This window comes from Melopsittacus undulatus, chromosome 3, assembly GCF_012275295.1.
Source record: "Melopsittacus undulatus isolate bMelUnd1 chromosome 3, bMelUnd1.mat.Z, whole genome shotgun sequence".
NCBI lineage: Eukaryota > Metazoa > Chordata > Aves > Psittaciformes > Psittaculidae > Melopsittacus > Melopsittacus undulatus.
The window spans coordinates 95705748-95732496 of record NC_047529.1 but is presented as its reverse complement, the minus strand read 5'-3'; the positions used below and the strand labels follow the sequence as shown (position 1 = coordinate 95732496).

At 38.4% G+C, this 26749-nt stretch overlaps 1 protein-coding gene across 1 annotated transcript in view; it reads right to left on the bottom strand.

Annotated features, from left to right (window-relative positions):
- PRKD3 (protein kinase D3) overlaps positions 1–26438 on the bottom strand; it is a 36680-nt gene extending 10242 nt beyond the window's left edge. Inside the window, exons 1-10 of the mRNA XM_005146029.3 lie at positions 25471–26438; positions 15226–15364; positions 13984–14115; positions 13123–13280; positions 11583–11772; positions 8966–9043; positions 7387–7570; positions 5689–5812; positions 3150–3227; positions 1315–1591 (exon numbers count right to left, since the gene is read on the bottom strand). Coding sequence (XP_005146086.2) covers positions 1315–1591; positions 3150–3227; positions 5689–5812; positions 7387–7570; positions 8966–9043; positions 11583–11772; positions 13123–13280; positions 13984–14115; positions 15226–15364; positions 25471–25761 — 1651 coding nt within the window. The 5' untranslated portion in view covers positions 25762–26438. The remainder of the gene's footprint in view (positions 1–1314; positions 1592–3149; positions 3228–5688; positions 5813–7386; positions 7571–8965; positions 9044–11582; positions 11773–13122; positions 13281–13983; positions 14116–15225; positions 15365–25470) is intronic.
- Positions 26439–26749: the final 311 nt, after the last annotated feature.

Below are 26749 nucleotides of genomic sequence, written 5' to 3'. Positions count from 1 at the left end.
TCTTCCTTTCCAGCCACTTTCTGGCCACATTGTGGTATAAAATGATAAGCTAGTGTCTTGTGGACATTTCAACACTATAAATTTCCTGATGTTGCTGCAAGTATTTCAAGCAATAGCAGTATCTCCCTCCTCTTTCCGTCTTGTCATTCAAAAGACCCTATTACAGCCTTCTGGGGCTTTGGATTTTTTAACTAGAAGTCTAGTTTTCTTAAAGACTCTTGGAAACTTTTGATGTCTTGTAGAGGAAGAAGAGGGATGAATGTTATTTTATAGGCTTTTTAGAGTTTAAAAGAACTTTGGTGCATATATATTTGGAACGAAGAATTTCATATTGAAACTAGCATTTTACATATTTATAAGGCCAATCATTAGGTACCATCTTACAGGTATGTTTCTTCACTGTAACTGAAAACAGATACCAGCACTGGCATTTGTAGTTTACCATTTCAGACCACAGTTGCACCATTTTCAGAAGGTGCCTTTGCCTAACACTAGTGGTTACATGTTCTTAACTGCTGCTGGTGCAGAGTAGCCAGACATCAGAGACAGAGAAACTAATCTCACAATCACTTGCAAAAAAAGAATTTCACTAGAAGAAGATTAAGGAGTAGCTGAAAGATAAAAGGGAACTAAAGAATGAAAATATAAATCTCAGTATAGAATGTGAGTTAATGTTACCACAAGGAACAAGATGTCTGAAGAGAACGAACACAAGACACAGTTTAGTGAAGTCTTGATAATGAATCTGATCCTATATCAGAGAAAGAAACAGAGGGCAGGTGCATAAAAAGAATAGGGCACATTTTATCACTACCCACAGCTCAGCTAATGTCCTTTCCAGCACTGGTGGTATTTACATTTTATCATTTACTCTTTTCCTTCTCAGTTACCAACATCTGACAGCTTTAATATATATATAGGATAACATCAAAAAACATCCAAGTTTAGTTTTCAGAGTATATGATCTGAATATATTGATTTATTTAAGTATATTAAAAATATCTAAACTAAGGTCCCTTTTTACATCCAGCAACTACATGTCAGATCTCACTGCTCCTACAATAAAGCTCTGCAATACACATTTATATTGTGAATCTGATTCCTAAATACTACTACCTGGTACAACAGATTGAATGAATTGCCCACCCTCTACAAACCTGAGTGTCACTTTTTAGAAACTTGTGGGAAATTATGGACACAATTCAGCAGAGGATATACAGAAATACTTTACTCTAAATAAGACCTTTCCTGAGAGGAATCTTTACTATGAACAACTTCAGAATATGAATTATAGTGTCTTGTCTGCCTGCTTACTGTGATCTTTTCCTTGTCCTGCAGCAGTGCAAACGCTAGCTTGAGGAGTGACTGGCATCAAAGCCTGACGAATGGCTTTCTCCCAGCCCTGAGCTACGTCAAGTCCAACTCCGGTGGCAGCAAGAACAGGACTGTGATGACTGCTGCCATTGTTTTCGCCAACAAAGTACACCATGGTGTCAGTGATGATCTCAAAACAGTAGGGGTTGCTGCCCTGCACCACGTTTGAAAAATCTCGAGGCTGAGTCACCTGGAGAATTTCTGAAAGTGGAATCTCCTGAAGAAAAATACTGAAGGTTAAAAAATGAAAACACACATACTATTTTTATACACTGGTATTCAAAACTTAAAGTGCTTGCAAAGAAATAAAATACATCAAAATACCAAACACCAAGCCTCGTAAGTAATGTCATAAACTACGCATGACCATTGCCCACCCACAGCTTTCTGAATTCCTCTCTACAAGCCTAGAGAGACTTCCAGCCCCAGCACAGTTCTCTTGATACATGCATGAGAGACCCCACCACCACACACAAATTATGCACAAGTACAGAATGACCATTTACCCCTTGTAGTTTATGCAGCTTAGCTAGAGAAGATGACGGGAAAAGTGAAACAAGACAAAATTAAGAAGATGATGTATTTATATAAGCTAGTCAATAAGCACTGCTTCACTTATCTGAATCATTTTAGGTAAATAATCTCTTTCATACAGATAGTAACAATTTCTGACTCCTCAGCCCTGTCAGTTTAAGATCATAGTATAAGCAGTACTAGAGAACAGATCTGAAGGAAGAAATGGTTGCAAGTTCACACTAGCTGAAGGAGGACATTCCACATACATAGGAAGGTGTACAGGTACATGTCACTTGCAAGAGTAGAGAACAAACAGGTGAACACAGGGCTGGCAATTAGGGTGATAAGAGACAACAGGCAATTAAGATGAAGAACAAATAAATGTAAGGGCAAAAACCTGAATGATTCTAATAGCAATGACATATAACCTGAGATTTAAGCAGTTAAAAAGAGGGGTGCAAAGGGGCAAGTCAAAGGACTAGAAGCAATGACAAAACGGAGCAACAAGCAAGGAACATATTTTACCAGCTGTGTTTTGAATGCACAGGGCAATACAAGTTATCAAAGAGGTCTGAGAAGAAGAGACTGCATTGGTCAAGATAGGGATGAAAAGGATCTGGGCAAGTTTAGCTGGGTGTACAGAGAAAAGGCTTGGTCTTATAAAGGAAGAGGCTGCAAGATTTGGACCCCCACCTAAAGATGTAAGACAAGAAAGGGAAAAATCCTGTTTATACATTCAAACACATTTTCTAAATATTCCGCCATTGAACACACTATTACATTAACAATACATTAAAAAAATTGCTAAGCTTCATGTATATAATGCCAGGCTGCACAGTAAATTTTCCTCTAAATCTTGCTTTCAAGTTTCAGTTGTACAGTTGAAATAATTCAATTTTGAGATCAAATTAAATACATAACCATGCAAACTTCCAGTCACTACTTCTATATAGAATGCAAAAACCCTAGCCTTCATTAGACTGGCAGCCAAACACTCTCTGGTAATTGTAAAGAAGGTTTAATTTGCTAGGTAATTCAGAACAGTATATGTAAAATGTAAGGAGAGATATAAGGAGAGCTGCAAGCAACTTTTCAGAATTGGTCCTAGTCCTTCTCACTTACAAGGTTTGGCCAACAATTAACCTGGTCAGTTTTGATTAAAACAGATGAGAAAATTGAGAAAGTACTTATACTGCTCACAAGTAGATTTTAGATCAGCAAAACACTGCGCAACACAATTATTGCTCAGCATTCATTACCTTGTAATATTTTGTTCCTGATTCATTTTGAAACAGCGTGAGGCATTTGCTGTCCAGTCTCCAGTAATGTCTTTTTCTCTACAAAACACACGGTACAATAATGTAAGAAATAAATTTGTATGGCTTTGATTAGCTGATTTAAATAAGAAATGCTTAAAATTACTAACATCATCAATTAACATAAATCTACATGACTAGATACATGAAAAAGAAGCTCAAAAGTTATTTCCACAAACCAGAAGAAAGTATCACTTATCTAACAGTAATAGCAGTGACAACAGCTGCTATCTCATACAGGAAAAACACTCACCTACATGGGTTTCACTCTAGGCAATATGCTCCCTGAACCTGAAGCAATTTAATTTAGTAACAATTGTCGGGAGTCACACTTCCTCCCTCTGAGCCCTCACACCAACATCATAAGGGTTCAAAGGACTGAACAAGCTTAACAAGTCCTTAATTGTTTTGTCAACACGGAGTTCAAGAAAGTCAAGAGCCGACAAGCAAGACAGACAGATTATGAGATTCAAGTGGATGAAGTATCTTGGGGGAAAAAAAATTGAACTCAAGTCAGACTGAACAGCCATTTTCTGAGAGTCTCCATCAATAAGGAACATCTGCACCAAAATGAGATATGAATTGCACATAACTGTCTTGTAATTTTAAGCAGAAGAAACAAGCTTTTACTATGTATGGCTGTATGAGTCTAACTTACTTTGCTTGCCCCGTGCTTACATATTAAACCCATTTTTATATTTCCATGACAACAACTCATTCTGGCTCAGGATGCAAAAGTTTAAAACATAATACAGCAGAGCTTAAACACCTTCAATCATGGGGAAGCTAGGTCTACCTGTAGGAGCTAGACAAAGAAAGCTAGGCCATGAATGGATTTAACTAAATGGAATTCCCAGCCAGCACTGAATGGAGGATGGGTAAAGACGTAAGGATGAACCTGTCCCTTGGACATATATACTCTTTATAAAATCATGAATCGGGAAAGACTTTAGAGGAGGGAAAAAAGTCAAGGAACACGTGGTAACTCCCTTGGTGGTTCAAAATCTGCTCATACCCTATTCTGAGAAAGAATGGGCTCAGGGTGAGGAAAGCAATATAGATGATGATACAGAAACTTCTCATTATAAAGGGTGAAATATCTTGTTACCCAGGACAAGCAAGAAGAATATAGATACTGCTGTTAAAATGAACCTCTCTGGAACTGACAGAAAGCTCAGCTTATTCAGGAATAGGAAACAGTCTGACATTGCTGAGAACAGAGGGGTCAAGGGAAATAGCTGATGTTGTAATGCCTAATACGGAAGTCTCCTCCCATTAGGAAGCTCTATGAGATCTTGCTTGGCTGACAGTACTTTGCTTTGGGGCAAAATACTCCACTTTATTTGCATTGCCTTCTCAGTAGATGTCATCTAGGTAGCAGCCAGGCTGACAGCAGAAGAAAAACAAACTAAGCTAAGGTGTACAATCTGAGCACTGTTCCATTAAGAGGTTCAAAAACATCCACAGAAGAAAGTACTGGCTGTAAGAAAGTACTGGCTGTACTGAAAGATTAAATCAGAGCTGAGTACCACGCTTGCCATGAATACTTCAGAACTATTTGTCTTCACCTGCTACCTGGCCTTAGCTTTGCATAGCCAGCTGATAACTGTGTCTGTTAAGTACCCTTGGCTGGAATGTCATCTGAAATGCTACTTATTTTTGTTTGTGATAAATACATCTAGGTATTAGAAAACTGTACTTCAAAGATGTTTTTAAGGCAGTTTCTGACAGACCACGGTAGTCTGTTTAGTTGATAATCACAAAAAGCAAAAAAACTCCAGGTAACCTGAGCTGACTAGTGTCACTCCTCAGCTTGACTTTAGAATAACTTAAATTAACTTTGCTTTTCTGAATTCCTGTAGTCCCCTTCAATTAGACTCCTGTGTAGACACAAAGAATGCAAAAGTATTTATGCTGCCTTTCATGAAGTCTCAATATAACACACTCTGCTTCATGAGATCTGGAAGTGTCTTGACTTCATCATTTTCATTCATGTACCAAAAGATGAGAGGATCCATTCCCTCTTATCAGACAACTCTAAGGAACCAAGTTATTCTTCCTTATCTTACTTCTCAACACATAAACCCAAAGAGGTTGCCTAAGAAGGTTCAATTAAGAGGCGATTACTGGTAGCACTGGAAACAAACAATGTAGTCTTTTTGGAGGATGCTTGAACAGCTAAGGACAGAGTCAAGCCACAATTCTTTATACCACTGACATCAAGAGGAGTAGCGAGTTTCTGGAGGGTAGGGTGCACTCAATAATGCTTACTTTTAGATACAGAAAATTGATGGAGGAATGAAAAGCCCTCATATCTACACATAAATATTTACAGACACCTAGATCATTAGAATAATAGTGGCAATAGTTAATAGTTCTTTCAAATGATACTGTAAATCAGAATATCTAATTAAGGTAAATAACATACACTGGTTTAGAAAAATACTCTAGCTTAATTTAGGAAGAAATTAAAGCCACTGACCAGATTGTCTCTGCTAGTATAGTGGACCATCCATCCTTCCTTCACCATTGTACTGCTCTTCCTCTTTGTGTGCTTGATTGACTGTACAACTCTCATGAGTGGAATATTATTGCTCGTTGAAGGACTAAAAAAAGATAGAACAGTTAATATTTAACAAATTAAATACAGCAGTACTGCAATTATACTGGTACTACACATTTAGACCATTATTTTCAGGAACAGGCACCTTTTCTTCCCATACAAATTTTATTCGTAGCTGAAGTGGGTAAGGTATCCGAGTTCCCACTATCTCGCCTAGTGCAAGTGCTGCAGTACGTAAATTGATCTACAGAACACAGAAGAAACACACTGGAATGAGGACACCTACAGAAACCATCTTCTCTCAAAACAATTACCTGAGACTGCTGGTCTTAATCCAGCATAAAAATATAATGAACATCAGCACCACTATTATTTTCTCTTGTCTAAGCTGACTATGCTACTTCTTCATATTTTTATTACACTAATGAATGTCCCTAAGCAAACTTTGTAGTTATGAAAATATTAACAGGGGTGTCTTAATTCAAATCACAGCTGCACTAGAAAATTCTATCACTGCTCAGGGATGGTAACTGTCCTGCAGACAAGGATCTGACAATCTCTAATATTCTGACAGAGTCACTACTTAAACGTTCATTTTTTAAAAGCACTGAAGATGGAGTCAACCACTAAGTTACCTGCTTTACACCAGAGCTCCCACATGTGTCACTAACAGAAGTGTTTGTAAATGAAGTCTCAAATTAGATCCAAAACAAAAAACGTACAGATGCTTTAACATAGCATTCTGTGTAATTCTAGTATATAGAATATATACTATATAGTGTAATTCTACAGTATAACTGTAGATGCCACAGGATGCTCTACTTGCTAAAAAATTTAACTGATTCAAATCCAATTAGAAATAAATGGAAAAATCCTACCTAGAGGTGGAACACAAAAAAGCTGCTACTTTCAACTCAGGAAGTCATTGACCTATGAATCAGTGAAAGTTGGGAAGGTATCACTATATGTTCTTACTCATATATTTGAATGTTAAGTCCAGAGCTACCATGACCCTTAGTTTGACCTAATAGAACTGTTCTTATGCTAAGAATGACACAAGAAAATCAGAATGACACTATTCAGAATACAGAAAGTAAAAACACCAAACCTGATTAAAGGAGCTATGTAACAGTGATTAAAGGAGCTACATAACACCTTTGGATAGAAGACTTCAGAAAAAAAACATTCAAGATACAGCAAGCTTCTGCCTATATTAATATAGATTATGATGTGAATATTAAAAAGTAATTAAAGTAATTCCTTTTAAATCAGAAGAGGTATAACAGTAGCTAGATTAGGCTGAAGTCACAAAGATCTTAGTCATGTCAGCCTTGTTAAACCATAAGTTTTACCATGTTTTGATAACACTGTTTTACCTCTTCGGTAACAGTCATTTCACGGCACCTTTTCAACTAAAAGAAATTATATTATGGTAATTTTTATGTTTCAATTTTCTTGAGACAGAATAACTTTCTGAAATGTTTAAGTATTAAAAAAAAAAGGAAAGAAAGGAAAAAAAAACCACTTTAAGCGGTGCAAGTTGGCTAATCAAAAATGGTTTACTCACATTATTGAGGAAAGTACATCCAGAGCAAAGAAATCCACCTTATGACTTACCTGATGGTTTTGACAGCTTCTTCATCTTTGTCTGCATCAAGGTCAGATGGATCCATAAAGAAGATCTTGTCCTCTGGCGGAGAGGGCTCCTCAGCATCATCTAGACCTCGACTACCATCACTGTTCAATTCACTGCTATCAACTTCCATTGGCATGTCCAAGTCCTGCCCTGGGCTAGCAGGTTCTGGAAACAACACAGAATTCAGATATTCTTTCAAGTATACAGTTTAAAAAAAAACAAAACCACCATACCCAAATACCAGCACCACCCCACCCCCCCCAGATTTCTTCCTCAGTGTCTTCAGTTCATATTTATGCAAGTAAACATAAAAATAAAATCAGAATATAGAAAGTCCTCGAGTTTTCACTATATGATGGAAGTGCAAAACAGGCTATTGAACATTATCAATTTGGTTTTGCTAAATGCCAAGGCAAGAGAGACCCAACTAAAACAAGAAACATATTGAAAGAAACAGAGTAAAAAGCTTAAGGTCTAAACCTATATCTCATTAAGTAATTCTGTTCACAAGTAATCAGTACAAAGTAACCTTTCACTGGCTAGAGATGACCCAGAGAATTATTCCTGTGAGAATTAAATTCTCCATCAACAGAAACCCAACTCTGTTCTTGCTTTGTAGCCCATAATAGCAGAAGTAAGAGAAAAGAGGGGCTGTGGTATTACAGAAAAAGAGTAAAGCAGAACAGATTTTATTCACATTTGACTTTCTGCTGGCAGAAGTTTAATGCTCCTAAAAGCTTTACGACTTGCACTATGCAAAATTACGAATTAAGACATACTATTAAGAATTAAGAAATACCTTATCTATAGCCTTTTTTAATTATTATTATTTTTTAGGCCTGAAGAGAGCTCAGTTGAAGGGCGGGAGAAAGAACAATAAATAAATCGATAAATAAAAAGACTCCTTACATTCACAGAAGAATTACATGAAATCATAGTTCCCAAACTGCGTGCCCTAGCACCATCACAAGGGTGCTGAAAGCAGGCTGAAGCAACAACATGCTGGCCAACAACCAAAACCTAGGCAAGAGCCTTGGAGCTGGAAAACGGAGGCACGAATGGATGGAACAAGTTGTGCAATGGCAACAGACCCAGTGTTTTTTGCTTTGTCTTTTATCTCAGAAACTGCCAGGCTAACTCTGGCCACTAAAGATCATTGATATGGGAAAGTCATAAAAACTGGTACTAGTCTTCAGATAATAACATCTACAAATACATTTCATGGTGAACAATGAGCAGAATGATCACAACCGATTATTATTTTTTCCAACACTGAGAAAGCTTCTTGATTTTTTTATTTCCTTTGAACAATCTCAGGCAAAGCACACTGCACTTGCCAAGGCTGACGAAGTAAAATTGAAGTCACCAGAGTATAAGTTTTACAATGCATCTTTTTAACTGTTTCTAATAAAACCGGATCAGTGATCTCAGGCGAAGAAACTGGGAAGATAAAACAGAAAGATGCAAAATATTCAAAGATGAGAGCCAAAAGGCCAAAAAGCCAATCCTGTTAGACCTCCAAAGATCTGTCAGTATTTGAAACAAGGTTTCTCATCTTACCTCCATTAAAAATCACCTCTCCAAGACAGTCTTTAGGCACTTTAGAAGCACAGCGTTTGTGACAGTTGAATCTGCAATCTAAAATAGAAGATAAATAAGATTACGATAACAGAACCTCACTCCTACTCAGCCACTAACATTCTATCATTCACTACTTCCATCACAAACTTGAGCTCAGTTTTATACATTTGTATGTAACTGAGGACACCACCAATGAGGTCATCTCCAGAAGGAAATAAACATTCTTGTCCTGATGTCATATGTTGATTTGCCCCGCCACTATTCATTGTGTCAGCACTTCCCCTTCCAGTACACAAATTTTCTACTTTTCCAGCTTTCTCTGTGGCTATTTTTGCCATTATGATGTAATTTTTCCCATCCTCTCATTTGTTCCACATCCTTTTTTCCACTGCTGTGATTTAAATGTCTCATCTCTACCATGTTTCCCCACATGCCACCTTAGACTTGCGGCTATCAGAGCCTCTAAGATCACACACCTGTATCACAGAGCAAATATGCTGTGCAGTAAATCCCCTATCATTCAGATAGGCTGAACACTGAAGTTCCATTTCTGGAACTTCACAACATTTAATGTTGTGTCCAGATCTGACCTGATGTGAAGATGGAATTTAACCTGGATGCGTGCCATTTCTGCATTTGAGGCATCAGATGCAGCCTACTGAACAAAGTCCAGCATACAACATTAGTCATATTTAGCAAGAATTTCCTCTATCAGCAGTATCACCATAACTTTCAACTCAGTATCAACATCATGAATCTCAAACTCCCTACGGTCCCCACAACTGTTTTCAATCTGATGGTTTAGCCCCCTTCTGCTATCCAAGGAAAGTTCAGCATGCTTTCTTTTTCAGCCCAGACAAGAAAATATCAGTATCTCCCCAGAGTAAGAGCAAGTCAATCCTAATAAATTAAACTACACCTGGATATATTCTTGGGTATTGCAATTAGTCTAGTAAACAGTTAGAAACGTTCCCTAGCATACTTTTGGTCCACAGCATTAGCACAGTCCCAAACAGTTCCCAGGTCTCGTTCTGATTTATATCAGAACATCCCATGAAATTGTTCCAACAGGCAGTCTGCATACAAGCACCCAGGCTGGGACACTAAGAAAACTTGTACACGAGCATGGGTCATTCTGTCCCAGTTGACCTTAAGTGTCCAGGTCCAGGAATGGTGCTGGGCCCATTTTAATTTATTACCATAAATACAGCCTTAGCACCCCAAAAAGTCCAAGCAGATGCTTGGATGAATTAAAGAAATCCAGGGCTGTTACGGATACTCAGGAACATGGTACTTATGAAAAACCCACGATGCTGCAGATTTGTAAAGGTGCACAAAAAAGTCGGTGTGAAACTTCAAGAATCTGCAGGAGAAAGTGGTATGAAAATATTTTGATTGTTTAATATCTATCCCTGATATACTGAAAATACATATAAGATCATACTGCACAGACCAAGGCCTATTAGTATTTCTGTCCTCTGTGTACATATAACATTTCTCTCAGCATGTTTTCCATAAATAAATGTTATTTTTACCCAACCTCATTCACTTCCTTGAAACTGATGTGGTAACCCCATTTGTTTGGCTGGATATACAGTCACAACTGCATAGGGTCAGTAGCATCTATGTGTTAACTATGTTCTAAAACTTCAAAACACCTTTTTCAGGATTCATTATTTATGTATTGCACGTACCCATGAGACACAGTGACTGGGGAAAAAAAAAATCAAAACAGTTCAGGATGCTGCCTTCAAACAGACTACAAAGACTGCAAATTAATAAAACCAGAAATGAAAGATAAAACTACTTCTTTACTTGAGACAGCAGTATTTTTAGTAAAAGGAAAATTAACACAGCTGTAAACTTACAATTTTTGTTCTCCTCTACTTAATGAAATTGAAAATGTATTTAGTTATCTCTTTTAAAATGTTGACTTTTGGTACTCACATGTGACTAATTCACATGAGAGAAATGGAAAGTCCTTTCCATACTGTATATGATTCATCACTACAGTTTTCTTCCCTAAACCAAAGCTGATAGATTTGCACTACACAGCAATAAACAGCTGGAAGAATGTCATAATGTCATACTTATACCCTGGGAACTGCATGGAAGTCTGAGAACTGAAGTAATGCATCTTAACATATGCTAAATAAACCCTATGCAGCTGATGAAGCCTAAGCTAGCTCAGGAAAAGCACCCAAAAAAAAATTTGGGAAAATTTTTCCAAATGATAGTATTCTGTACCAGAATAACATAATGAAATTTTACAAATTCTTTAGTAATGAGTCTGGAAGATATAGAACAAAGGGAGGCACTTCCCATTTTTATTCATTTAGGATTATCCTTTTACAATTAATGTATTCCCAATCTACTTGTGATTAAATCTTATTTTTCAGAAAAATGTCCAATGCACAGGCTACTGGAATGAGATGAGGGCTGCTGTCATCCTCTCAAAAATATACAGTTTTTCCAAAAACTATAGTGCCCTATTTCACAGTATGCATCCTTCTGGCAATTAAAACAGAAGCTGAAATCAATTTTAAACACAAGACCTTTACTGAAACTTGTTGCTGCAGCAGAAAAACAGATTTACCTTTACACTGCATTCCTTGGCGAAAAAGACCCTTGAGCAGCCGTTTGCAATACTGGCATATGGTTGGACGAGTGTAAGAGTGAACAGCAAAGGTGTGCGGAACCTTCACTCTGCAAAGCACCATCTTTTCCATCCAGATAGGACGGCCACTCCAGGAAGGAATCCTCTTACTAGGTTCTGGGCAGCAGCGCTGGAATAAAGAAGGTATACATGATTTGCACCAAAACTGTTCTCCTGTCATGACTTTGAAAAGTCATGGCAGTCAGGTGAAGTCCCTGGTGTCTGGAAAAAGGCAAACATGGCACCCATTTTTAAAAAGAGTAGAAAGGAGGACCCCTGGAACTACTGACCTGTCAGTCTCATCTCTGTGCCTGGGAAGATTGCAGAAAAGATTCTCCTAGGAACTATTGCTACACATACAGGGGACAGTGGAGTGATTTAAGACAGCCAGCATGGCTTTACTACCCTGCCTCACCAACCTAATAGTCTTCTATGATGGACTCAGTACATGAGTGGACAAGGGAAGAGCTACTGACCTAAAGCATTTTAAGACTGCTGAAAGATGAACCATAAATAGGATAATATATTACAGATCATCCAAGCCAAGTATTCAAAATCAGGTAAGAAAGAAGAGGTGCAAAAGAGGTACTAAACACACATGTAGAAATCATAAATTCTGGGATAGAAAAGGTTACAATTCTATGATCACTGAATAAATCTTACCAGCAGTTACAAACTTCAGAATTCAGTATTTTTCATGACTCAAAACTAGACTTCACAGCCTCTAACTAAAAAAATATGTTCTTGAACCAGACAATCTATACAACTTATATTTTAAACTGTGGTAAGAATTGTTATACTGTAAAGTAATAGAATTAGGTAAGTAGGAAAGACTAAGTGCCTAAAGCACTGCTTTTACCCACCATAAAAGCAGCAATGAAATAAATGGATCTAATCACTGCCTGTCCTGTCTTACAATCCAAATATAGTTGCAGTATAATCAAAAACGTCTCAGCAACCATCATAACCATTATAACAAAGAACTATTATGGATGACTTTATACGGTAAGCCCTTCATTCCCTACACCCTCCTTGATAGGGCTTCGGGTTTTTTAGACTAACTCTCTGAAAAGCATATCAGGAACTCACTCTCATCTCCTAGCGTAAAAGCTTACAATTCGTACTGCTTTAGACAAGTAACTATTCTGTACTGATACCATAATTACAGAATGAATCTGTATTACAAAGAAAGCAGGATGGCTTATCATTCCTGAAACTAAATTTCTCAGAGTTCATGTAACTATGAGTGATAGACTAATAACAAAATTATACATAAAAGTTATAACTTCGCATTACATTTCTCATACTAATAATAGTTATTAGTAAGTGTCACAGGCTAAGACTCAACAGATTTAAAAAGCAAACTAAACAAAATCATGGTTAAGCTCAACTCCATTATGAGCCACTTGCAACACTATCTAGTTCCCCAGAGGTTTAAGGGTTTAAAACCAGAAACTGTTCCCCCTTTCACACTACATACTTCTTCAGAGGCAGAGGATGTGTATTCAGCTTGTACTGGTCTTGGAACTGAAAGCCCTGCTCCTGGTAAAGACACGTTAGACAGACGCCTCTTTCTCACTCCACTGCAGTTATTTGGAATCTTGAAGGCACATCGCTTATGGTAGTTTAATCCACAACCTGAAAGAGAAGTTATTTTAGACAAAAAAAACCCTCTCAGCATTCAAAGTAACAAAATTAGTATTGATATTTTGATAAAGCAGTTAAAAACATGATCCAGAAAAACGGTAGAGGCAGAAACAGATTGCTCTGTTAAAATCTCTTTAGTGTTCTTGTGCTTCATAGAAACAGTTTTTTCTGCATCACTTGCTATAACACTGGTCCTCAGTAAGCCCAGCTACAGAAACAAAGTCTAAGACTCCAAAGCAGCTTCTCCCTCCACCATGCAGCTTTTATCAGCTTTTCACTTCAGAACACAAGGCCAAGGAGAAGCCAGTGAGCAGGCAGCATCAGTACCTGTCAGCAGGCTGCAAAATGCTTCACAGCCAGCTGGATGAAGGCCATACGGAAAGGAATTCCCCTTCAGAAGTCTCTCCAAAGTATGTTCTCCTTGTGCAAAGGACACACTCATAAGATAGCTATTTCTTTCAAAGTAGGAAACAAGAACACTTAAGTCTTTTGCCCAGGGTCACACAAGGCTTGCACTAATGCCAGAATCAGAATTCAGTATTCTGATGTATGACCCCTTCAAACTCTAAAATACTACATTTATCAGGTGCTAACATATCAAACATGACACACTTTCTTTTTCCTCATCCTATATAGACACATCATCCCATACAGACACACATACACAGAAATACACTAAAAATCACAGACTTACCTTCACATTTTAAGCCTTGTCGTACCAAACCCCAAAGCATCTCTCCACAGTAGTCACAAAAAGTAGGAGCCTTGTAGGAATGCACATAAAGTGCATGAGGACGAATCTGGAAGTCTTCAACTGTAGCCAGAGCTTTTAAAAAATTGCAGTAAGTTATGGTTCTTGCCACAGGATCAACAAGGATTTACGAAAATATGTTGTTTTAAAACTGGCACATTCAAAGAACACTAATGAGCTGTTTAGACAACAGCATTTTACTGTACACCATTTAAATATGCTTTTAGAAGATTCCATAGCTTTCAGTAAGCTTTACTGAGGAAAAATTTTGTTGGGGTTGGTAGGCTAATGGCCACAACTAAACAACAGTATGAGTCACAATGCTGAAAACTTCACTAACTTGAGAAGGTGAATACAACAGACATTGCTAGAATCAACAACGTTTGAAAAAGCAACTTAATTTCCAAGCTAGAAAAGTAGATCCTGAAATGAGGAGAAGGATCTCAGCCTCCAATTTTCAAATCTAATCCCACAACTGTCAAGAGATGTCTCTTTCTAAAACATAACCTCAGTCTGGCACTTTGTCCTCCAAGTCTGAAAGAACAGCTTGATGCTAGTTCAGCTTTTATTCACAGCTGGCTTTTGGTTGAATTTGACACACTACTGATGAAACACATAAGATCCACATCAGTTAGGATCTGGGGGGAGGAGGGGTGTCCTCATTATTGAGGAGTACTGCAGGTTAATAATACCACTCTAAAGACTTTATTGTTTAGAAGAAACTGTTTTCAAGTACTATAATAACCCTTAAGAGTCAGGTATGATTCAGCAACTACATTTATATGAAGCCTTTTAGCAATATAAACCATCAGTGGCAAAAGCTACAGAATAAAGATAGATCTGAGCAAAAGAAAGCAAATGACAGGGTTGAAATGGCAAATTCTGAATCCTACCTGCATTTCAGCTTCAACAATTACAATAATAAACTTATATTATCATAATTATAAATCTAATAATTTATTTATTATAATAAATCTGAAGATTAAAACATGACAAGGAAACTAACAAAACTCAGTACTGAAGCATCAGTACCACTTGTATTTTCTTGGAAACCTTTAACCCAAAACAGTCACCCGGTATGAGATTCAAGTCAAAGACCTCAAGGCATGATAATCATGTTCCATAAAGTCCTCTTTCATATTATCTGTTGAATAAAGCACTGTTCACTATTACAACAATACCTACCAGAGAGCACAACCTCAACAAGATCTCCCTCATGTATCTCTTCTGCTGATGTAATTCTTTGCAAAATATTATCAGAGTTCAGGTCATGGCGGAAAAGGAGAATTTTGTCATACATGCCAAAGAAACCACACTCTGGGAACTGCAACAGAAAGCAAACTCTAAATTAACTTGTGCTGTCCAATAATCCTATCCATAAATGTTTCTAGTAACAGCTACAGGATTTGAGATATTTAAGTGTTCCATGAAAACAAAACTGATCTGCTTAATTTTGAGGAACTGAAACATTTTCTGCACTGAAATGTGGCATAAAGAAAACAAACAACCAAAAACTGAAAAATACCCCACCCCAAAACAAAACCTGTAAACCCCATCAATACCAACTTCTTCCCTATCCCCCCCCCAGCCAAAAGTGACACTTTTTTTCAAACCTGAAAAGAAAAAATGCTAAAGTTTCTCTTTCTTTGGGTTTTCAATCTCTCAGACCTGCATAATCAGTCTGGCATGTGAAAGCCAATGCAGATCTGACTCAAACACCAGCACCTGTAAGGTTTATTTCATACATTCTGGTCAGGCAGGTATTCAGCTTGAGACATTCTACCAGCACCTGCCACACTATTCTTGAGAGACAAGCCAAAAGAGGCTCCATGTCATTGTTCTACAACAGTTTACATCCACAGGTGCAAGAAAAGGAAAACTCAATTCAATGAATGGACAGAAGATAATTCTGCAAATCCACGTACAGAACAGATAGGCTAAGGAACACACCATTTCCCTGTACACTTCACTGAGAACAGCTTCCTCAGACTGTATTTTCCCCACTCTTCAAAATATTGTCAAGTGTGAGTAAAACTTCATAAAATGAAAAGTTTAAAGCAAACAGTCCATAGAGGAAAAAGAGAGCAGGAATAGACTATCAGAGGAATGAGCAGGGATCAACCAGCTCCTTTGGCCTTTTTGCTTAAAACAAAACTCATAGTGGGAAGAGACACAGGAAGAATATGGGGAAAAATATGGAAAAGCACACCATGAACATTCATTTAATTAGGTAACAAACTACACTTTGGTAATTTAGATCTTACACAGTCGATAAGTAGCAGGGTCTAAACTGCACGAAGCGTGTGGTATATTAATTGTTCTTAACTGAAGCAGTCAAAGACTTGTTTCTACCAAATCATAGAATCATTGAATAGAATCATAGAATAGTTAGGGTTGGAAAGGACCTTAAGATCATCTAGTTCCAACCCTCCTGCCATGGGCAGGGACACCTCACACATCAAAGACATAATGAAGGTATCAGTCACACCCATTGTTTTCACACTCCCTTCCCATTCAGAGAGAAAATAATTTCCTCTTTCCGGTGGCAATTTTATCTGAAATACTAAGTTGGCCTTCTCTGTTTTGGTGTGCGCACCCTACATATTTACATTACACATAATGCTGACAAACCCCCATACTCCGGAAAGCATAAAATCTGCATGGACAGTCACGAAGAGAGGCAGAACTTGTGCCATTTAAGCCATACAAAAGGAAAAGACAGACCTGAGGAAATTATACTGACACCAGTAGATATTTTACCCACAGCAGAAAGAAACTGATTCACTGGGCTGATGCCAAAGCAGCAGGCTGCTTCCTCTGTCTCCTAGCTCACTCTTAAGTTCCCCACTTAAATGCGACACTCTTGTATACTCTGTACAGTAGCCATGACAGTATAGATAGAACAGTATCATTATCACAAATCCTTTTTGTGACAGCAAGTGCAATAACTTAAAATATGAGACATTACATTCCCTAAAAAGCATTATCAACATTAATTCCAAAGTTTGTAAATAACAGTATAATACAGTATATAACAGTATAATTAAGATTTGGTTTTCCAGACAAAGGCTAAATGAATTGTTACAGAATAAAAGTATTGTTTTAAAAAAAAAAAAGCAGAATCATCTATTATAGACCATTAGAACTGTTCGCATCAACACCCTCCTTTGGTTCCATGTTAATTAAATTGACCTTTTAAGCTATGTACCACGAATGCTTATGATACCATAGTGACATGTTTTACTGCTCCCTTCTCTCACACGTAGTATACATACGTATGGATGAAATGACTGTGAAATGTTGTCTGGTTTTGTAACTGTAATGTAATGGTTAACCTCCTGAAAGATTGTTCTCATCAGAACAACTGTCTGGTCATGCCCTGTGCCTGATCATCACCATCTGTCCTATCTTTTCATTAAATTCCATTTCTAAGTATTTTCCTGGAGGATGGGTTCTCATTCTGAGCACTTGTGCATGTACGGGGGGGGAGGGGTAATCTGAGTGCCAGCAAACTGGAGCCAGACCACAAGACCCACGTGGTGTCAACGGTGCCAGCAACTAGAGAGACTAGAGTGAGTAAAATCAAGAGCTTGAATATCCAGTTGGCACCTGGATATTCAAGCAATGTGAAACTAGAAAGATCAAGATCAAGCAGCACTTACTGGGCCTGAGAGTACCTGAGCCCAACTGCTGGGGGCATCCATTTTTTTGGTGGTGGTGTTTTTCTGTTGGGAGTTTTGTTTGTGTGCTTTTCCACTAACCAACCTTCAACCTGAACCACCAGAGGAAGGTACAGTATGAGACCATTGGCACTGTCTGTGTTAATGCGAGTGCTGTGTGTCTGCCTGTGTTGACCTCTGTGTCCACATGCATGTGTTGCACACCTGTATCCAAGTTGTACAACGGTATGCAAGTGCCTGTGCCTGCGAGGAATACATGGTCAGTCTTGCTGCTGACTGAACCTGGGTATGGAGCTGTTGCAGCCTTGTCTCTGCCAGGAGGCTGTTGGATTCAGTTGTCCCTAACTAAACTTTTCAAGTTTGATGAACAAGTCCCACCCTTTCACATACACTTCACCCCAAGATTCCCCTGTGATTAAAGCACAGACCCCAGCAGAAAGATGACTGTCTGACCACTCCTTTCCACACACTTCAGCTCAGACTCTGCTGTCTCCACTGGAGTCCTGTGTGCCGGGCACTGGAGGAACTGGCTGGCTGCCCTCCACACAGCTGGCCCTGATGAGCTGCAGGTGGCCAGTCACAGCCTGTGTCTAAGGCACTTGGCCAGGCTTCCATGGGGGAGCTGTGCAGGCAGCTTGGCTCCTCACACACTGAAGCGCCCTGCTCACTCTTCCGCTCCCCAGCACATACGGGAATACAGCATTCCTTGCTAGCACCTTAGCCAGAAGGCTATGTGCAGACTGCTGGCCAACAATAACCTCATCGATTAACAAGGGGTTTATGTCAAGTGGTATATTTTAACAGAATTTTTACGCAAAGCTTAAACTATGTTCAAGTTGTACACTACCAAATTTTTCTCTCTTGTACTGCAGCTAAGTACAGCATTTACAGCCTTCCTTATGCTCAATTACATGAAGCTGTTAAAGAAGAACACTATGCAGTTCCTTTGAGTTAAGAACTCATAACATAAACTTGAAAACAAAACTCAGGGCAGAATTTTTTGAAGCCTGTTTCATCTTATGGGATTACACAGCTATTACTTTCCTGCATAAAAACCCAAAGTATGTGCACAGTGACTCACAACATATAAATGGCTAATCCCAGTATTACTCTATTTCCTAAAAGCAAAACGGAGACTGTTCCCAGTGTTAACAGCTCCAAAAGAGCATCTAACTACAGGAAATCACTTGCGGGAAGCCTACTTACGTAACAGACTGTGCCAAAATGAATCTCTGGTACACCACTATCAACTACTTAGGTAAAGAATGTAGGCAACCCCTTGCACAAGTAACACTACTAGAGCATTACTGCAGTTACACTGAGGAAAACCAATTGGTGTTACCTAGACTGCTTATACTGTAAGTATTACAGCATGTCTAGATTTAATGGATAGTGCATTAGACCGTTTTTACCCAGAAGAACTCAATATACAGCGGCCAGTATTGTTGGAGCAAAATACAACTGAGGCTTCTTTCTGTCTTGGCAGAAACTGCAAAATCCCTCTACTTCAAGTTCCAGGACTTACTTTACAAAGTTCTGGACCAGTCGCCAAAAACTCACACTAGGGAAAAGCGTAGGAGGATATTGTTTCAAGGTCCAATATCTCATGACCCATCCTAACTCAAAACAAATGCTTCAAACCACTGAAAGCTAATTCCAAAGTCTAATGGTGCAAAACACCCATTACCATGGAAAGTCTCTTCGTTCACTGAAATCACTCCAATCTATTACCCTGCATCCCTACCCAGCTATTCACTCCCACTCTTTAGAATAATGTGCCAAATCACATTATCACACAGAGAATTAGCTTCAAATACATTATATGAGATCTTTCCCTCACCAGATGCCTCAGTACAGACATACTTGGACTACTGCTTGGCTAGGTTTTTTCCAGCATACAAACCTAATACCCCGCTGGAAATGCTAACCTGCCCAACACATACCGCATCTATGCCCCTTGTACTCCCCAGCGCCCACCTTCTCACAAGCACATTTGCTTTTCATGCCTCAACTCTTCATTACTCTGCTGGCTTACCTAGCCCGTAAGAAGAAATCAGATGAAAAACCAAGAAGGCAGACCAACAAAAAGAAAAATAGATTTGAACACAGCCAATGAACACAAAACACAGTTTTGGACACATTCAAAAGTAAGTACAGTGAACTACAAGCCTAATCTAGAGAAAAACCCTGAAGGAGAGCTGCACTAATGCACTAACATGCACTAATGTTACCTATTAATTACACCAAATTAACTCTTTCACAGACACCCCCTTGTTGCAGGGAAAGAGCTTGCGTGCCCTTGTGAGGTTGGGAGTTATGTTGGTGGTGGTATATGCCCCCTGGAGGGTCTCCCATGCCAGACAGGTCTCAACTGAAGGGTCAGACAAAGGGTGTGCATGTGCAGGATGGGCTCACTGGCCTTCAGGCAACCATCCCAGGAGGACGACTCTAACTTCAAACCAGGGCAGATGGAGCTTGTTTAGCTCTGTAAGGCCATCCATCTAAGAGAAGGACACTCTAACCAAACCTACGACCTGAGGACTTTGTTGTCACCATCCAAGCTCACTAGGCCCTGGCAGATAAACCTCAGGTGTAAAGGGTGGGGCCAGTTCCTCACACAGGGTGCCTCACTTAAAAACTCCACTGCAGGCCCAAAGGGTTTACCCCCACTTGCAAAGCCCTGTAGCCACAGGTGAGGGAACATAACGGCAGGTGATAAGGTGCACTGGAAGTCACAGACTCAACCCTGCATGCAAGCAGCTCAGGACATCAGTTGCTCCATAACGCTGTTGTCTCCTTTGAGAACTCACACAGAATTAGTCTCAAGGAGAAAAGACAACGTAGAAAGAATCGCGCCCCGCCTATACCACACAAGGAGACCTTTCACTGTGCTTTTTGCAACCAGATTTGCCTATCTCACATTGGCCTTTTTAGTCACCAGCGTGCTTGTAGTAAGTGTGGGTAAAGCCCTTCCCAAATCTTTGTGAAGTCAAGCCATGATGACACCAAATTAAGCTGCTGCTGCAAGAGTTGTAGAGATCTATTTATAATATGGCCAGACTGTAACATGAACTTTGTAATATGACTCTCTTCTCAGTATTTTATTGGTAAAACATCTCCTAACACTTGAGAAATCATATGAAGCTTCAAGTTAACACCTTTGCCACAATTCAGTTAGACAGCCATTACCATGACAGTGCCCAAACCTTAGGAAGACAGCTCATACTCATTTTACATGTTTTGGTCTTTGCACAATGTGACACCTTAAAGTACTTTAAAATAAATTTGTTCCCCTTCTAGCTTAAAGAAGTATCCAAACTACTTAAATTCAGCAACATTAAAACTTGAGTTCTTAGGTATATGAATAATACAGTTAATTGTCTCTTGGTTAGAAAATTCTACAGATGTATTTGCATGTTCTTCATTTCAGGCTATTTTTCCCTGATTATCAAATCAAAATATTTGATCACATCTAATCTTCCTTCTCCCTCTGCTCCGGTGTTTTCAATTTTTAAGGGAAACTGTCTGGTTTGTCAAATAATCCAAGGATCTCAGTCATATTCCAACTATGAAAAATTAAATCCCACCTTGTCTGATTAAAATAATAGGGCAGAACCATCAAAAAAGTGCACACATACTGACAGGATCACATTCAATTCTGATTATTCAAATTCTTGACCAGGGAATACAACGTACCAGGACTACAACATTTGCAAAAATGATGAACGTATGAAACTATAGAAACAGCAGAAAGATGCACAAGCAGGTGTAATATGCAAAATTTAACCCCTTTTAAACACAGCTATATTTAAGTGATTATGTTCTGAACAACTTACACAGTTCAGAGTCACGAAGAAATAAATGAGTGTGTACACGTTCAGTATCCATGTAAGTGACTATTGACAAATTAAGGCCTGAATTCAGCCAAATCAAAACAGCATAATGTGGGGGGAAACAACCAGGGAATTAAGACTACTAAGAAAGCATAAGTACTGTTGAGAGAGGAGAAAGTATTTAAGACAAAAAATGACACCTTAAAGACATTAATTGCCTACAGAAAGACAGATGACCCGAAAAAACCCAACATGGAAAAAACAGCCAAAAAATAAGATGAAAGAACAGAGAAGCACAAAGCAAGCCAGTATTCAAGCAGAAATTTTACAATCATGAATTTGGTGTTGATGGCCAATTACGTGTGCAGTTGCGAGTGATCATATTAGGATGAAAAAAACCAACAGAAATATTACTGCTAGTAAAAGCAAAGACACCAAACACACTAAAGTTATCAGAAACCAAATTAAATCAAGAGTTGCTAGATAAAGGTTTCACGCCTGCACATAAGCAACACAATTTTGAGACCACTTTGAAGAGAGAAATTAAAAACCAACATATGACATATGGAAGAGTTCAGCAATAGCAGAATTGTAAAAACTGTTTGTGAAGAAGGTTTAAGAGCAAACCTGAAACTGGTAGGCCACAGAATGAACAATATCTGTTGGAAGTGAATTAAACAAGACACAAAATGGACTACAAAATACCATGTTGGATTAAGTTTGACAAGAAAAAAGATAAACAGAGAGGAGACAAGTGCATCAAACAGGAATGAAAACTAGAAATATGTAAGGGCAGAGAAAGAAGAGGAAGAGAGTGAGAAAAAAAAATTTGGCTTGTGGTTTTGTTTTTTTCTTATTAAATTTAAGACATATGAAAGGACTATGTTATGAAAATACGGAAGAAAAATCTGAGAAAGGCCTATTAATCAGTAAGACCTAAGAAGTACCCCTTTGACTTAGCTAAGTGGTGATCATTTGGTTGAGTTCAGTGAAGTATTAAAAGGAAAACAAGTTTGGGAGATTAAGAAACAGACTGTACAGGTAAACAGAATGTCAGTACTCAAGTCAAAGAGAAGACAATGGTTAGAAAGGATTGCAAGAATTTCAAGCAAGCATCCTAAGGTAGGAAAGCAAAATGCAGAAAAGCACTGGAGAAAAAGCATGTAAAGAAGGATGTCGAATACGACTGAAAATGAAAAGGATGAAGGACAGGTTTGTAGATGAAAAAGGCAGATAAGGGTAGTTTCAGAATAATGAAAGTAAAGTTTCAGAAAAAAGTTACAGCAAATCTTGCCGGTACTGATACTATAAAAGTAATAGCACTGAATAACCGAAAGTTTTTAATTTATAGCTATTAGTTTAGCTTGAACAAAATAAATAAGCTAGAATAAAGCATTTATAGTACCCTGCGCTACATAATTCTCACTCTGCAAGCGGTGGAGCATCACCACACAGGAGTTTCTAGTTTTAAGCCAGTAAACCCCATGTTTTACTTCATGTCCTCTCATGTGAGGAATGAAGAAATAGCATTTAAACATGAAACAGGATTATGAACTTGCCTCTGAAATACCTGATCACTGTGTAAGGCCACACACTGTCTGTCTGCAACTTACGCTACATATTTTTCTGCTTCTAAACAAACTCCCTTTATTCCAGCAGCAGTCATTTCTGTTCACACTTTAGTTCATCTTCAGACTCTCCCTGAGAACTGTCTGTCTGGTACTTTAATATACAGCAATCTGGATAAAGAATGAACAGAGAAGACAGATGCTTCAGAAGATTCGTAAGTTATAGTCTCAATCTAAAACTTGTGTTCCCTGAGAACTTCTATTAAGCATTCCAATACACAACGCCCCCAACATAGCTCCCCAAATTTAACTTTAAACACTAGAAAGGTTTTTGCTCCTCTGCTCACATTTAGAAGGCTTTAGCAGAGCTGAAAGACACATCAAATATTTGTATTACTCATCTTGCTCTCCTTGCAGACACATGCCTCTTCAGTTTCAGTTCTTCTGATGCTACTTTTAATTACTCTTCTGCAAAACCTGAACAAACTACATGCAACAGCAGTGTCTGAATCAGGAAGCACAACTGACTATCAACAGTACAGCAAAACTACCAATAGAGAAAGAGCTATGAAAACACATTAAGTAAACACAGAACTTATTTATTACACAGTACTCATTTATCACACAGTACTAAACTGCTCCCCAACACAGGTTTTTGCTAGATTGTTTTCCTCCCAGCTGATTAATTTCCCCTGGGGGGGGGAAGCTACATATAAAGTTATTTTTCTGGAAAAAGAAGTTCAGGCAGGACTTATTGCTGCTGTCAAACAGAGGGTGGAGGGAGGATATTGCCATTTGTGCACTGGCTGCAAAACTACTTATGAAAGATGAATCCACCACACATAAGGTTGTTTCCTGATCAGTTTGCTGCTTGCAAACATGTTCTCACTGAGCAGTCATTTACTGGTAGCATCAGCCGCAGGAGACCATACACTGAATCAAAGCCAGACAAAAGAGGACAACTGATCCTGAAATCCTCATCAATTACGCAGTATGTTAAGGCTCAGCATATCAGGTATTTCTTGAGCTATAACAAGAACTGAAGTTACACTTTTAGCTGAGCCTGCCAAAAGAACAGAAAGGAAAAAGAAAAATAAGCATGAATGTTTTCATCTTTCTTTTAAGATAGGAGACAGGAAATATGCAGATGCAAAGAGAAGAAGTTGATGCAGAAAGGAGAAAAAGCGGTCCTTAAAATGGCTGCAAAACAGTGCACCTAATATGCATGGTACAGAGAAAAAAAATAAAAAATGAAAACTTCACCCAAATAACTTGTCTTTTCTGAAACTAACATGCTGAACTATGTTTTGGTAGCCCACAAAGTTATTATGAAATCAGCTTGCCTGCTAGCTAGTTTGTAAAATAAACTAAAGATGCAGTAAGTTCTGATGTGGGGGGGAAAAATACACAAGCATATGCAAATGACAGCTCACATAATGTTTGCATTTATGCTCTTTCAAGCCATTATGTAAAAAAGAATAATCTAATAAAACGGATCAACCATAAACAGCACTCACAACAATGAAAGACATGGAGAAAACAATTCCCTGCAAAATAAAACTACCTTTCACTCCCTCCCTCTCATCCACCCCTGGCCTTGAGGGAAAAGAGTAATTATTTCTTAATTTGGTTATGAAATAATGGTAACTGCTTTTCAGGTTGCTTAGTAAGGTCTAAAATACCTAACCTAACAAAAGATAACACTTGGATGCAAAAACCACAAGATCAATGTTATTTTCTTCCTAAGGAGTCAGAACCTGCAACAGCTCAACAAAGATACATCTGAAAAGCATGCTAACAGATTTTTTATTTCTTGGTCAACTCCCTCTTAATAGAAACTATGCCCTCACAAAAGAGTAATGCATGTATTCCTTATATGGAAAAAAAATACAGCATTAGCTGTTTGGTGGAGGTTTTAATTATTAACTAGAAACAAAAAGAAAGCTAGGATCTTGCAGCATATTTCTGTAGCCACAACTGGTCCTTTCATTATAGCTGGCTAAAGGGTTCCTAGAATACTCCTTAATAATAGTAAGTAAAAACCTAAGATAGAAGTGACAATCACTGAAGGGAAAAAACACGTTCTTCATATCGTGAAAACTAATTATTGCAAAAATTCACTACTACATCTTTTAATAGCTAGCACAAGCAAGAAAGTGACAGGAAGGTCTTCTCCTTTTACATATCTTGGGAGTTAGAAAATGTCTTTGTGCATAACTGCAAGCATCTAACATGGATCTTTGTCACTGTACCAAACTTCTTGGCATATTCCAGTCACACACTGTTATTACTAAGCAGTTTGTTACAAAACAACTGTTGCCATCAGAACATGGCAGTGTTATACCATACCTTCTGGTAAACTATAGAGCACACAAGGTCTTTAACAGCAGAGAGGGATAGGTCCTGAGCTTCAATGGTGACAGTCTCTCGAGTGAGACCAATCTGCAGAAGGAAGGAGACCCCATGCATAGAGCCTCGGGAGTTGGTGAGGCTCTGGGTACTGAAACTGCCATTGGAGAGTCGACTGGAGAGCCCCGACTGGGGACTTGAAGACAAAGTTGGGGTTTGTGGTGCAGTAGCATGACACGTTGGTGGGGAAAACTTCTGTGAGGATGGGGGAGAAGAGTCGTTTGCTGACATCTGACTTGCTTTACTCTGACGAGATCTCCCTAGTAGTCAAAGTCTAAGAAAAATATGTTGTCAGTTCTTGGTTTGAAATGAGAACAAGGATAATGTAATTTTCCCTTTCTTAGTTCAGTAAACCACCACTGACCAGTAAAACTTAATTTTCCCTTTCATTCTGTGCAAGCCAAAGCATAAAATAATTTCATCTGCAAGTTAAGTTAAATTAAAGGTTATCTTTTTGCAGTTACAATCAGCTGATCAAAAGCAGATTGCCTGTCCTTTAGCACCACATCCAGACAACAGAGGCTTACATAAAGCCCTCGCAGAAACACATCAGCTCCGCTGCTTTATATTTGTCCTTCATTTTTTATGTATTAAAAAAAAAAAACTGGAAACACAGACAGAAATAAATGTTGGCAACTCATTAAAAGTATTCTCGTTCACTTAATTCCACAGATCACATCTTAAATGCAGACTCATCTTCACGTAGACAGCCTTTCAAAATAAAATAAAGAAAAAAGTGCAACAACAGAAGTCCACCTATGTGATGAACCTACTCCTCCTTCAGAAAGTCTTCTCTGACCTCACAGGACACAGGTAACTTGGAGATCCATGAAGGTATCCGATTTCATTTTTCTAAAATACTTTAGCTCATGAAACACAGGAGCAGAATGTCTGAAGACACAATCACATTCAATGTAATCTCTAGCTTCACCCAGATAATCTCCAGCATTTTGAAACGTTGTACTCTGCCTGTAAGAGAAAAGATGAAGCTGTTATTTCACATGAAATGCATGAATTGTACAGCAATGTCATAACCACTCTCCTTCGAGTCAGCGGGATCACCAATTCCTTGTACCAAGTATGTTACATTTACAGTTTGCACTTGTAACTTGAACTTAAATGTTTTCCCACCAGCCAAGTCAGACTAACACTGCCCAACATGTTACATCTTTTAATTAGCAATGATTTAGCAGCACAAAGCACTTAACAGTTAAGAGGG